Consider the following 11,256-nt stretch of genomic DNA (forward strand, 5'->3'; position numbering starts at 1 on the left):
TGCCAGACTAGCGCTCGCCGCCCGCAGCAATCAGCGGCCGGGCTGCGGGCGTGTGCCGTTGGGGCAGCTTCCGCCGCGGCTGATGACGCCCGCCGCATCAAAGTTGAAGCGATGCCGCCAGGTGTCAAAGTACTGCTCCATGTACCGCTGCTGGCTGCCCCCCACTGCCACCACCTCCTGCAGCACCTCCTCGACCGCCGCCCACGGCAGCCGCACGTTTCGGTCGCGCGGCCACCAGTCCTCGGGCGGCTGGCGGGCCTGCTCGCTGGGGCCGGGGGTGGAGGCGGCGGGGTCGCACAGCACAGCCACCCACCACAGCACTTGGGAGGTGGCATCCTGCAGGGACGAGAAGCAGCAGCCACCAGAGCAGGCACACCTCAGGTGGTGTGGGCCATGGCAGCACACCTGCTGGCACCTGGTGTAGGCAAGCAGGCACACCATGTGCGGGAGTTCCTGAGCTCTCGCAGACCCACTTTTGAGTTCATGACGCTGAACACAAAGCTGCCGCGGCCGTACTCGAACTGGTAAGGGGTGATCTCAATCACGCTGGCACCGGGCCGCATCATCCATCCGTTGGCCAGGTTGGCGCCTGTGTCGTGGCAAGAGGGATGTTTGCGTACAGGTGGCGGGGCGGGCCTGCGCTCATAGCGGTGCTTTTCCCAATCCTACATGCTGCAGGAAAGCAGCAGGGCAAGCAGAGAGGTGCCCGCCGACGCACCGTGGATGCCGATGAACACGTCTGCCTCCCGCGCTGCCGCCACCCCAGACTCCAGATCCGGCACCGAAATCTGCGACACAGCAGAACGGGCAGCAGCCCCAGCAGCAGCAGCCAAGCTCAACAACGCGCCAAGGGCTTCAGTGCTGTGCTGCCCTGGCGCCAGGCAAACGCTACCATGTGCCGAGCCACCACACGCGCCAGCTCACCTCATGGCATTCGGCGGTCACTGGCTTGGTACTGCCGGGTGGACGGTACCGCCACGCATTGCACCGCTCCAGCAGCTCGCCGGCATTCAGGATCTGCCGCCCCTCGCCGCCACGCCTCATCAGCGCGACCCTGAGCCGGCCGCTGGTGGCGGCCCGTTCGGTGGCCCCGCCTGCCGCTGCCGCCGCTTGTTGCAGGCTGATGACATCCGGCGGCGCATGCCTCCGCCGCTGCTGTTTCTGCTGCATGTATGCCGCTAGTGCCTGGCCATAGCTGTAAGGCTCGACAGGGATCCCCGCTGCCAGCCGCTGCTGCACCTCCTCCTCCCCCAACCCCGCCTCCTCTGCAGCCGGCAGGCCGGCAGCCGCCGGGAAGTTGCGGCCGCAGAAGAAGGCGGTCTGGAAGCAGCGCTGCTCGCCGCCCTCGTAGCTGGCAGGTGGCTGCGTGGCGTCCAGCTGCAGCAGGGTGGCCACGAGGGTCGGTGGGCCCAAGGCAGCAGGCTGTCAGCGGCATGGCCCGTCCCAGCGCCATTGCACTGCCCCGGCTGCTGTCCCATGCCCTGCCATGTCGTCCCAGCCGAGCCCTGCTGAGCAGCAGCAGGTGCAGCATCCCAGCCTCCCCACCTGCTGCCCCAGCCGCAGGCCTGGTGGCAGCCGCCGGCTGAAGTCTGCCATGCTCTGCACCGACAGGCGGCTGAGCGGCGGCAGCAGCGCCGCCTCTGGCATCGTCAGCGGCAGGCCGTCGGGCGTCACCATCACAAGCTTGGAGTGGTGGCGCCAGGGCGTGCGGCGCAGCAGCGAATACACCTGCGCGGCCATGTCTGCAGGGGGAGGCAGGGGCGGCGGCAGGAGCAGCACGGGCAGCCGGAGATGTTAAGGGGGGGGGTCCCGCCGGCAGAACAATGGAAGGGGGATCATTATCAGCACATGCGCCCAAGGAGCACCACCACTGGTCTGCCCCAGTGCCCCCCCCCTTTGAAGATGGTGAAAAAGGTTGCCTGGCCAGGAGGAGTAGAGCAGCACGGGCACGGTGCAGGTTGAGAAGCAGGGGGTCTGGAGGTAGGGCGTGGGCTCCTCTGAGGTGGCGGGGCGCATGGGCAGCGGCGGCAGGCGCCGGTTCTTGCCCGGCGGCTGCAGCGGGCGGCGGCAGCGCGAGGCAGGATCCAAGCATGTCAGGGGCAGGTGGAGACCTGGGTGGTGCTGTGCGCGACCAGGGAGCGGTCTTGGGCCGGCCATGCAACCTGGACGCGGTGCCGTCACCGAGCCGGGCTAAGGCAGCAGCGGAATCCAGCTGCCCATCGCACCAGCACATCGTACTGCAGCCGCCGCCGCGCGCCGCCCTCCTCTGCCGCCGCCTCGCTGCTGGTCTTACGCCAAGGGTACTCGAAAATCTGCAGCCGGGGATCTCGGTGCCAGCTCAAATGCCGCCTGACCACCGCTGCCTCTCACCCCACAGCCACCTGCCTACCCAACCGCCTCTGCCCACAACCGCCGTCCTACCACCCACCCACCCACCGCACCTTGCTGGTGTCTATTAGCAGCTCAGGCAGGCGCCCCGCCTTGCGGCCGTCCAGCTGCTGGTAGCGATCGCCATACAGGATGAGCGTGCCCTGGTCAACGCACACCCTGTCCAGGCGCTGGCAATGGCGCTCCCAGGGCGATCCGTCGAGCGGCAGCTGGCACTGGGCGCCCCGGGAGCTGCCGCCGCTGCCGCTGCCGTGCAGGCCCGCCCCCTTGGCCTCCTCCTGCCACATCTCCAGGTGCAACTGCCTGCCGTGGGCCAGGCGCAGGCCAGCCCAGGCCAGCACCGCCAGCACCGCTGCCGCCAGCAGCGCGCTGCACACGCAGTGCGGCAGCCTCGCCTTGGCGGCGGCGGCGGCGGTTGCGGCGCCCAGGCCCGGCCGCCGCTGCTGCCGCCGCTTCCATCCAAAGGGCGCCAGAGACCAGCGGGGGCTCTGTACAGCCCAGGAAAAGCAGGAGGCGGGCTCAGCAGCGCCAACAAACAAGGAAGGATTTGAGTGATGCTACCAATCGCTAATCTACCACAGCGCTGGCGGCGCAGCACCTGCATGTCATCTTCGTCACTGTCGGATCCCGATGGCCCCGACAGGCGCAGGGTGTGAAACTGCTCCTTCATGCTGGCACCAGGTGACAGCTCCTGCAATCCAGCTCCTGAGGGACAAAGGCCCTCCAGTTCCCGGGACGAGCCGGCTCCAGAGCGGTTGTATTCAGCAGCCAGCTGCATACAAAACACCACCGAGTTTGGGGCAGTAGAAGAAAGGCTGATTTGCCAAGCGTCACGCTGCGCTCCCAAAAGCGTCCTGGAGCAGAATGAATCCGTGTGGAGGCGGAATTGATCGCTCCCTAGCAACGGTATTTGGCTGAACAAAAAGTGTGCCAGCCCGCCGCCTGCGCCAACCTGCTGGTACTGCTGCCGGCGCGGTGCGCTGCTCTTTTACATTCGAAGCTACTATCCCTCACTTCCAAGCCCGGGGCATCTGCTGAGCCTGCTGGTGTCACACAGCTTACACCAAGCGCAACGTGCCGACGCCCAGCGCCAGCGCCAGCGCCCCAACCCAGCCTCAGCCCAGCGCCGCCGCCAGCTTTGCCAGCAGGGCGTCGCACTGCCGCCGCTCCGTCATGGGCGTCACCATCAGGTACACCACATCCCCCAGCGGCCGCCCGTACACACCCCGCCGCCGCAGCCGCGCCACCACCGCCGCCGCCGCGCCGGAGGCATACCCGCCGCCGTCCTCGGCCTGCAGCTGCACTGCCAGCACCGTGCCCAGCGGCACGACGGCCGCCACCCCCGGGTGCGAGCTCAGCGCCGCCACCGCCGCTTCGTCCCACAGCGGCAGCATGCGGCCACAGGGGCCCTGGCAGCCGCCGCCGCCGCCCTCTTCCTGGTTCTGGCAGCGCCCAGGGGCGCCTGGCGTGCACCAGTTGGGGTTCAGGGAGGGGTCCCGATACAGCTGCAGTGACGCCACGCCCGCCGCACAGCCAACGGGGTGCGCGGTGTAGGAGTGGCCGTGCAGCAATGCCTGCACCTTGCGGTCGCCTGCGGGGAGCGGCGGGGAGCGGCGGGGTGGCCCAGCATGCAGCAGACTCAGCTTGCGAAGCAATCCAGCATCGAATCGAGGCACCTGGCACAACCCCAAGCAGCAGCAGCGGCAGCAGCTAGCGCCAGCCAGAGGCGGCGCACCCTCAAACGCAGCAAATACTTCGCGGGTGGCCAGCGTGGCTGCCAGCGGCACCAGCCCGCCCGTCAGCAGCTTGGCGTAGCAGGCGATGTCGGGCGGGGCGCCCAGCAGCGCGGCGCCGCTGAGGGAGCCCAGACGCCAGAAGCCGGTGAACACCTCGTCATAGATGACAGGGATGCGGCGCTGCCTGCGGGGCAGCAAACAAACAGGCAGCACAAAAAGTCGGGGCAGGGGCGGAGAAGGGAGCATCCTCCAGGCAAGGAGCCACCGCCTGCCGGGCTACGGAACAGACGGGCATGGGCCCAGCGCCGCAGCCAGGGCTAGGCAGTCCTGCCAGCAGCTGGCAGGCGACTGCGGGGCAGGCGGGAGGCGCCAGCTCGCCTGCAGACGTCCACCAGGGCTCGCTGGAACAGAGGGTCGATCAGGCGCATGCCGCCTGCCCCCTGCAGCACAGGCTCCAGGATGCACGCCCCCAGCTGCCGCGCCCGCCCCGCCTGCCAGCTGCTCCCGCCCCGCTCCTCCTGCTCCTGCTCCTGCTGCTGAGCTGCCGCCGTCTGCCTGCTCCCAGCGCCCGGGCCGGCATCGCGGTCGGCGTGCAGCTGCTGCTCGATGTGGCGGCGGTACGCGGCGTACAGCGGGGCGTACCGCCCCGGATCGCCCATGCGCCGCTCCAGGTCAAACACGCCTGCCTGGCTGCCAAACTCCGTCTGCCACTGCTGCCGCTCCGCCGCGCCCGCCGCCTCGCGCATGCCTGCCGGCAGCTGCACGCGCCACACGCCCCGCACCAGGGCTGCTGTCGGCGGGTCCAGAAACAGGCCTCGCCCAGAGTACCAGGGCGTCTGCAGGCGGCCGTTGAAGGGAGAGGGGGCCACAGCCTCCATGGCGCCCAGCGTGTCGCCGTGGTATGCCTCCCGCAGGCCCACCACCTGAGGGAGGGAGGGCGGCATTGCGGCACGGTGAAGGAGGCGGTCGGCTTGCCTGTTGAAACTCTTACTCGCGCTCCTGCAAAGCCCACACCAGCCAGCGCCCCACCACCAGGCAATGCGCCGCCGCACCTGCAGCTCCACATCAGGAGGCCCCGCCTCCTCCTCCTCCGCAGCTGCCACCACCGCCGTGCCGCCATCCGCCTCGCCGCCCTCCGAGCCAGAAGCCACCAGCAGCCCGCGGTCGACCATGTACTTTCTGAAGGCCATCTTGAGCGCCACCTCGATGGCTGTGGAGCCATTGTCGGAGTAGAAGACGCGGGTGGCCCAGCCGCCGCCCACGCTGCCCAGCATCTGCCTGGCCAGCTGCAGAGAGGAAGGGGCGGGATGGGGGTGGCAGCGAGGGCAACAGGTGGCGGCGGCGAGCCAGGAGGCGAGGAGCAGGGCGGCGAGGGCAATGCTGCCACCGCAGAAGCACGGTGCAGGGCCGGCGCCATGCCTGGGGCCTGCTGGCGAGGCTTCAATGCCAGCAAGACAGCAGGGGGGTCAACAGCCGGGGCTCACCTCAACCGCCGGCTCGTGAGCATTCTCAGGGAACATGACGTGCCCGTACCGCGCCGCCGCCGCGCTCACGGCACGCACCAGCTCCGGCTGCGCCTGCTGGCTGACCTGCGTCCGGGCGAGCAGCCGGGCAGAAGGGTGGCAGAATGCAGCAGCGAGTTGCCGATGCTGAAGCAGCATCTTGAAGAAGAGCTGGACAGCCTACTGTGTGCACCTCTGTTTCAGGTGTTCCCAGCAGCTTGTTATAAAGGAGCTGCTGGTAACTCGTGATACCAGGCCTACTGGCTGATATGTGTTCTGCAAGGCCTGTCTATTAGCACGCCTGCCCAAGCGGTGTGCAAGGCTGTGCAGCGGCAGGCCCCCAGCTCACCCCTTGCGTCCACCAGCTGGCGCAGGAGTCGTACAGGAGCTCCAGGCTGCCGCTGCCGGCAGCCCCGCTGTGCGCAGCCGCTGCCTCCCCTGCTTCCGCCCCCGGCTCTGCCGCTGGCGCAGGGGTGAACACAGAGAAGCTCTCGCCAACCCGGCCGTCGATGACGGTCACGCCAGACACGCTGGTGTGCTGCGTGAAGGGCCACCACAGCATGCTCCTCGCGTCGCCCGCTGCCGAATGCAGGCCGTCCAGGCGCCGCTGGTGCGCGTCGCCCGCCGCGGCCAGCAGCGCGTCAAACTGAGGCCGGCTGGTGGACAGCCAGGCCGCCAGCTCGGCATCGACTCCGCCGGATGCCGCTGCTGCCTGCTGGCTGCTGGAGGCCGCTGGGGGAGGCTGGCAGACGGGGAAGGCCAGCACAGAGGCCTTGCTGCCAAGGTGCCGCTGTATCGCCCTGGCATTGTCCAGCCGCCCATCGTCCATAAGCACAACCAGCGGCACCTGGTGGCCCCGCAGCGCCAGGCTGTCATATGCCGACAGCGTGGCAGAGATGCCGCCCAGCCGGCCGTCGCCCACCAGCACGCCCGGCAGGCGCAGCGCGCGCAGCAGGTCGCACTGCACGCGGCAGGGAGAGGGGTGCAAGGGGAGGCGGCTCAGAGGCAACAACACAGAGCGCGTGCGATAAGGACGGTGGCCGGCACAAGCCGGGCCACCTTGCAAAGGCAATGAAACACCAGCAGGGCTTGCCTGCAGGCTGCCGCTGGGCCCCGGGCTGGCGACGCCGCCCGCTGTCTCCACTATGGCCAGCTTCACGGCGCCTCCGGCCCTGACGCTGCTGCTGCCTGCGGCCGCAAAGGCGCGGAGCTCTGCCGCCACGTCAGCCGCCACCTGGCGGTCGCTGATGGGGCGCCCCTCCGTCTCCACAGCCAGGTGTGGGCTGATGGGCTGGCCCCAGGCGTAGAGAGTCTTGGCAAGGGTGCCCATGCTCTGGGCGCCGCCGCCAGGCCCAGCCACAGCCTGCAGCTGGCTGTCCAGCTGGGCAGCGTGCGGCCCCGCCACCAGCGGCAGGTCGGCGGCGGCGGCCACCAGGCGGGCATCCGAGTCCGCCGGGAAGCCGGTCTGCGCTGGCTTCAGGTACAGCACAGGAAGCTGCAGGATGGGGTGGGACCAGGGTGGGTGGGGCTGGGAGCAGCACGGCAGACGAGGGCAGACAGCAGAATGGATGGCAGAGTGCGGGGCATGCGGCACCAAAGCACGCTCACCCCGTCTCGCCGGCCAGCGGCGGCCAGCCCGGCGCTGAACAGCGTCTTGCCCACGCCGGTGTTGGAGCCCCATATGCAGACAGCCGGGAAGCTGAGCGGAATGCTGCCCAGCTCTTCCTCCTGTGAGGCTGTGGATAGCAGGCGCCTGCCGCCGCTGCCGCCGCCGCCGCCGCCGCTGCGCCTGCCCAGCAGGAGGACGGCCCGCAACAGCATGCTGTCCGCTGCAGGCGATCGTCAGTGGTCTCCCGACAGCGAAAGCGGCGTAGTAGAGAAGGGCCGTGCGTGGCTAGCAATTGCCCAAGTTTGCAGGGCTACCAGGTTGGCTCGACACGCTGCAGGATGAACGTATGGGATTCGATGACACAATGCACAATGCGCGATGGGGCAATCAACCAGCAGAAGAGAAGGGGCCAGGCCCAGCACGCTTGTCAGGCCCGCTGGTGGCCGCAAGACTGTGGCTTTTCGCCATCGCGCACTACCCTTGACCAGACAGGTCATTTTTGTTATCACGGGAGGCGTGAGGCGGCCAATTGGCGACAAACATATGCACCGACCGGTTGCCGGCGCTCCTGCTACCGTCCTGAGAGTTGTCGTCACACTGCACCGATGTCATCAGCACAGCTCAGCGAGGCGGGCGAGGCGCAGGGTTGGGACGACTGGTTGGCCGCCTCTGTGGCTGGCCTCCAGCAGCGCAACCTGTTCAGGACGCTGCGCCCCACGGTGCCGGGGCTGTCTGCGGTGGAGGTGAGACGCGCCGCCGCCCGGGAGATCCACTGCGCCGCCGCCGCCAGCCGCCCTGTTGCCGACTTCCCTGCCGTCCTCCCCAGCACCCTGAGTCCCCTCACTAGCACCGCCCTGCAGGCTGCCATGTCGCAAGCCGACATCGAGGCGTGGGTGACGGGGCAGCCGCCCACCTCCGCCAACCTGCCGTCGCCGGCGGAGTGCCCTGACTTGCGGGTCGTCAAGCTCTTCAGCCTCAACGATTACCTGGGCCTCTCCACGCACCCTGCGGTGCGGCAGGCGGCGGCCGACGCAGCGCTGCAGTGCGGCAACGGTGAGCTGCTGGTCGAGCTGCACGCCACCTGCATCGCCCTGCCAGTGTTTGCTGCACGCTGTCTTGCCGGTGCTGGAAGGGGTGCCGTCCCACTCCTTCGCCCTCCCTAGCTCTCCGTGTATCACCGCATGTTCTGCGCCCTCATGATCGGCAGGGCCCCGCTCCTCGGCGCTGGTGGGCGGCTACACCAGCTGGCACGCGGAGCTGGAGCGCGGCCTGGCGGCGCTCAAGGGCACCGAAGACTGCCTGCTGTTCCCCACCGGCTTTGCCGCCAACCTGGCCGTCGCCTCGGCGCTGTGCCAGGACGGCGGCGTGGTGGTGCTGTCGGACGAGCTCAACCACGCCAGCATCGTGGACGGCGCGCGCCTGGGGCGGCGGGGCGGCAGCCGCCTGCTGGTGTACCGCCACAACGACCTGGCGCACCTGGAGCAGCTGCTGACGGAGCAGGTCCCGCCAGGTGGGCGGGCTCACGGCGCAGCAAGGCTGAAGGCCGGGCCGGCAGTGAAGCAGTGGATGCCTGCCCTCCGTGCCTGCTGCGCTGCCTGCGCCCAGGCTTGGCGCTGCCATCCTCTGCGCCTCGGTAGAGTCGTGGCCCGCTGGGCCCACCTGCTTTGCCTCAAAAACTCTCATCTGTTATCCGCGCCCTGCGCGCTCCTGCTCCCCGCCCCCGCCCTGCAGGCATGCGCTCGCTGGTCATCACAGACAGCCTGTTCAGTATGGACGGCGACTTTGCCAACCTGCGGGGCCTGGCACGGCTGAAGCGCCGCCACGCCTTCCTGCTGGTGGGCCTGCGTCCCGCCCCCCGCTGCGGTCGATTAGGCTGTGGCCAGTAGAAGCATGTGGACAAGGCCTAGTAGAGTGTGCTGGCCCATTACTGGCCGACCAGCCCACTGTTTGTTTTTGTTTTTTTGTGCAGGTGGTGGATGAGGCGCACGCCACGCTGGTGTGCGGCGCCCGCGGCGGTGGGGCCGCGGAGATGCTGGGGGTCGCGAGCGATGTCGACCTGCATGTGGGCACGCTGAGGTGGGGCTGGCTTGGCGGCTAGCACTGGCTGCGGGCCCTTCTTGTTTGCGCTTCGGTTTGAAAGAAAGCGGCCGCATTGTGCCTGCGGCACCCAGGCATAACAGCATGTACCCGCTGCCACCAAGGATCGCGCACCTGGAGCACTAGGCACGGCTCTGTCTTATGCTGACGCCGCCCTGCCCGCGACCGCCCTGCGCGTCTTCCCCTGGCTGCAGCAAGGCGTTTGGCTGCCTGGGGGGCTTTGTGGCCTGCAGCCGCGGGTGGAAAGACTTCCTTGTGAACCGAGGCCGCTCCCAGGTCTTCTCCACGGCTCTGCCTGTGCCGGTGGTGGCGGCGGCGCTAGCGGCACTCAGGGTAGCAGCAGAGGTGCGGCTGGGCCTGGGGTGCAGCAGCAGCAGCGTCCACTTGCGGTGCCATGAGGTGCTGGTGCCAGCCACGCTGATTGGTGTGCTTGCCTGCCCTGCTGTTTGCTGTCCGCAGGAGCCGTGGCGGCGGGAGCACGTGTGGCAGCTGGCACGGCGGCTTGGCAGCGAGCTCGGCGTGCCTGTCAGCAGCCCCATTGTGCCTCTGGTCATCGGCCCCGAGCGGGAGGCGGTGGATGCCAGCATGCAGCTGCTGCGTGCCGGCTTCCACGTGCCCGCGATACGCCCGCCCACCGTACCGCCGGGCACCAGCCGCCTGCGGGTCAGCCTGTCGGCAGCCCACACCGAGGACGACCTGCAGCAGCTGATAGATGGGCTGCGCGAGTGCGGGGTGCGCTTCCAGCAGAGCACAGCAAAGCAAGGAGCAGCAGCAGCAGGAGCGGCGGTGCCGGCGGCGCAACCGGGCGAGGGAGGTGGGGATCCGGCGCCGTGGATGCCGCCGCTGCCGCCGCCCAACTTGAGCCGGCTGTGAATGATGACACTGCAATTTCGGTGTAACATGCATCTTCAGGGCTGATGTGTAATGTTCTTCGGCGCCCCTGCTTTGGCCGCTGGCGCCCTGCTGGCCGAGTGGAAACCCGTCTCCGCTTGGCGTGTAGCTCTCGAACCGTACAGATTGCAACCCCCTCTTGACGTTTCCCAAACGCTGGGCTGATCCCGATAGTCCGCAGCCTGCCTGTGTTGCTCCTTGGCCGTTCATGCTGCACCTTGGCGGTCAGAGCCCGCAGCTGGGCGCTACGTTGCGAGCGGGCTCGTGCGCGCTGCTGGGGACGCTGCCCCGGATCCTGTCGGCCCTGACGGCGGCGGCAGGCGGCGGCTCACCTCTCCGCCGCTTCTCGGGCACGGCCTCCTCCCTGGCCCTGGCCGCAGAGCCCCTGAGCTATCCCCAAAAGGAGGCCGAGAATTTCCAATATGCCGTGCTGCGAGCGCCGCTGAGCGCGGAGGGGCAGCAGGCGGCACACGAGGTGCCGCGCCACCTGCTGCCCTGGGCGCAGCGCCTGGGCCAGCTGGGAGGCCTGCGTGCCGCCTCGGCCACCACCATCTACGAGGCAGCCCGCTCGGCGGCCTGGGAGGGCCAGCCGCTGGCCGTGGTGCTGGGCACGGGCGGCACCGAGCAGGCAGCTGTGGAGGTGGTGCGCCAGGTGCGAGCAGCACTTGTTCGATGGCTGCCCTCAACTTGCCTCGGCGCTGGCTGGACAGGTCGCACCAGGCAGGGCGCAACGCACGCTTTCAGGGCGACCCTCCCTCACGCCCCAACACCCTGGCTGTAGTACCACCGTGAGTTTTGCAAGTTCCAGCAGGCAGCTGCCGGGGAGCAGCAGCGCGAGCCACCGGTATGCGGTACCGGCAACTCGGTGCCGCCGCTGCTGCTGGTGGCCCACCCCTTTGCCAGCTCCCTGCCATCCGCACTGGAGACGCTGGCACGCCTGCAGCAAGACGGTGAGGTGGCGTTGCGGGGGAGAGGTGTGTGTGGGGGGAGGGTGGGGGCGCTGAAATCTGTGCCCAGGATGGGGAGGAATCCT

General features: G+C 69.0%; 4 protein-coding genes across 4 annotated transcripts in view; 2 read left to right on the forward strand and 2 right to left on the reverse strand.

Annotated features, from left to right (window-relative positions):
- Positions 1–30: 30 nt before the first annotated feature.
- On the reverse strand, positions 31–3,058 carry CHLNCDRAFT_145417 (hypothetical protein; the record flags this gene model as incomplete). The annotated part of the gene is made up of 9 exons (XM_005848053.1): positions 31–336; positions 474–589; positions 719–788; positions 925–1,377; positions 1,546–1,742; positions 1,872–2,052; positions 2,226–2,312; positions 2,442–2,876; positions 2,987–3,058. 9 exons carry the CDS (start codon positions 3,056–3,058, stop codon positions 31–33), a joined length of 1,917 nt encoding a protein of 638 aa, XP_005848115.1.
- A 445-nt stretch (positions 3,059–3,503) lies between these two features.
- On the reverse strand, positions 3,504–7,447 carry CHLNCDRAFT_145418 (hypothetical protein; the record flags this gene model as incomplete). Its single annotated transcript, XM_005848054.1, has 9 exons — positions 3,504–3,979; positions 4,124–4,308; positions 4,414–4,472; positions 4,511–5,047; positions 5,177–5,410; positions 5,609–5,713; positions 5,976–6,587; positions 6,771–7,121; positions 7,235–7,447. 9 exons carry the CDS (start codon positions 7,445–7,447, stop codon positions 3,504–3,506), a joined length of 2,772 nt encoding a protein of 923 aa, XP_005848116.1.
- Positions 7,448–8,101: 654 nt separating this feature from the next.
- On the forward strand, positions 8,102–10,205 carry CHLNCDRAFT_22749 (hypothetical protein; the record flags this gene model as incomplete). Its single annotated transcript, XM_005847893.1, has 6 exons — positions 8,102–8,288; positions 8,443–8,745; positions 8,991–9,070; positions 9,205–9,311; positions 9,527–9,665; positions 9,897–10,205. The coding sequence occupies 6 exons, from the start codon at positions 8,102–8,104 to the stop codon at positions 10,203–10,205; spliced, it is 1,125 nt and encodes a 374-aa protein (XP_005847955.1).
- Positions 10,206–11,094: 889 nt separating this feature from the next.
- CHLNCDRAFT_22676 (hypothetical protein) overlaps positions 11,095–11,256 on the forward strand; it is a gene marked incomplete at both ends in the record, with an annotated part of 2,357 nt that continues 2,195 nt past the window's right edge. Inside the window, one exon of the mRNA XM_005847894.1 lies at positions 11,095–11,173. Within this exon, the coding sequence (XP_005847956.1) occupies positions 11,095–11,173 (79 nt within the window). The remainder of the gene's footprint in view (positions 11,174–11,256) is intronic.

Source organism: Chlorella variabilis (assembly GCF_000147415.1).
Source record: "Chlorella variabilis unplaced genomic scaffold CHLNCscaffold_9, whole genome shotgun sequence".
Taxonomy (NCBI): Eukaryota; Viridiplantae; Chlorophyta; class Trebouxiophyceae; order Chlorellales; family Chlorellaceae; genus Chlorella; species Chlorella variabilis.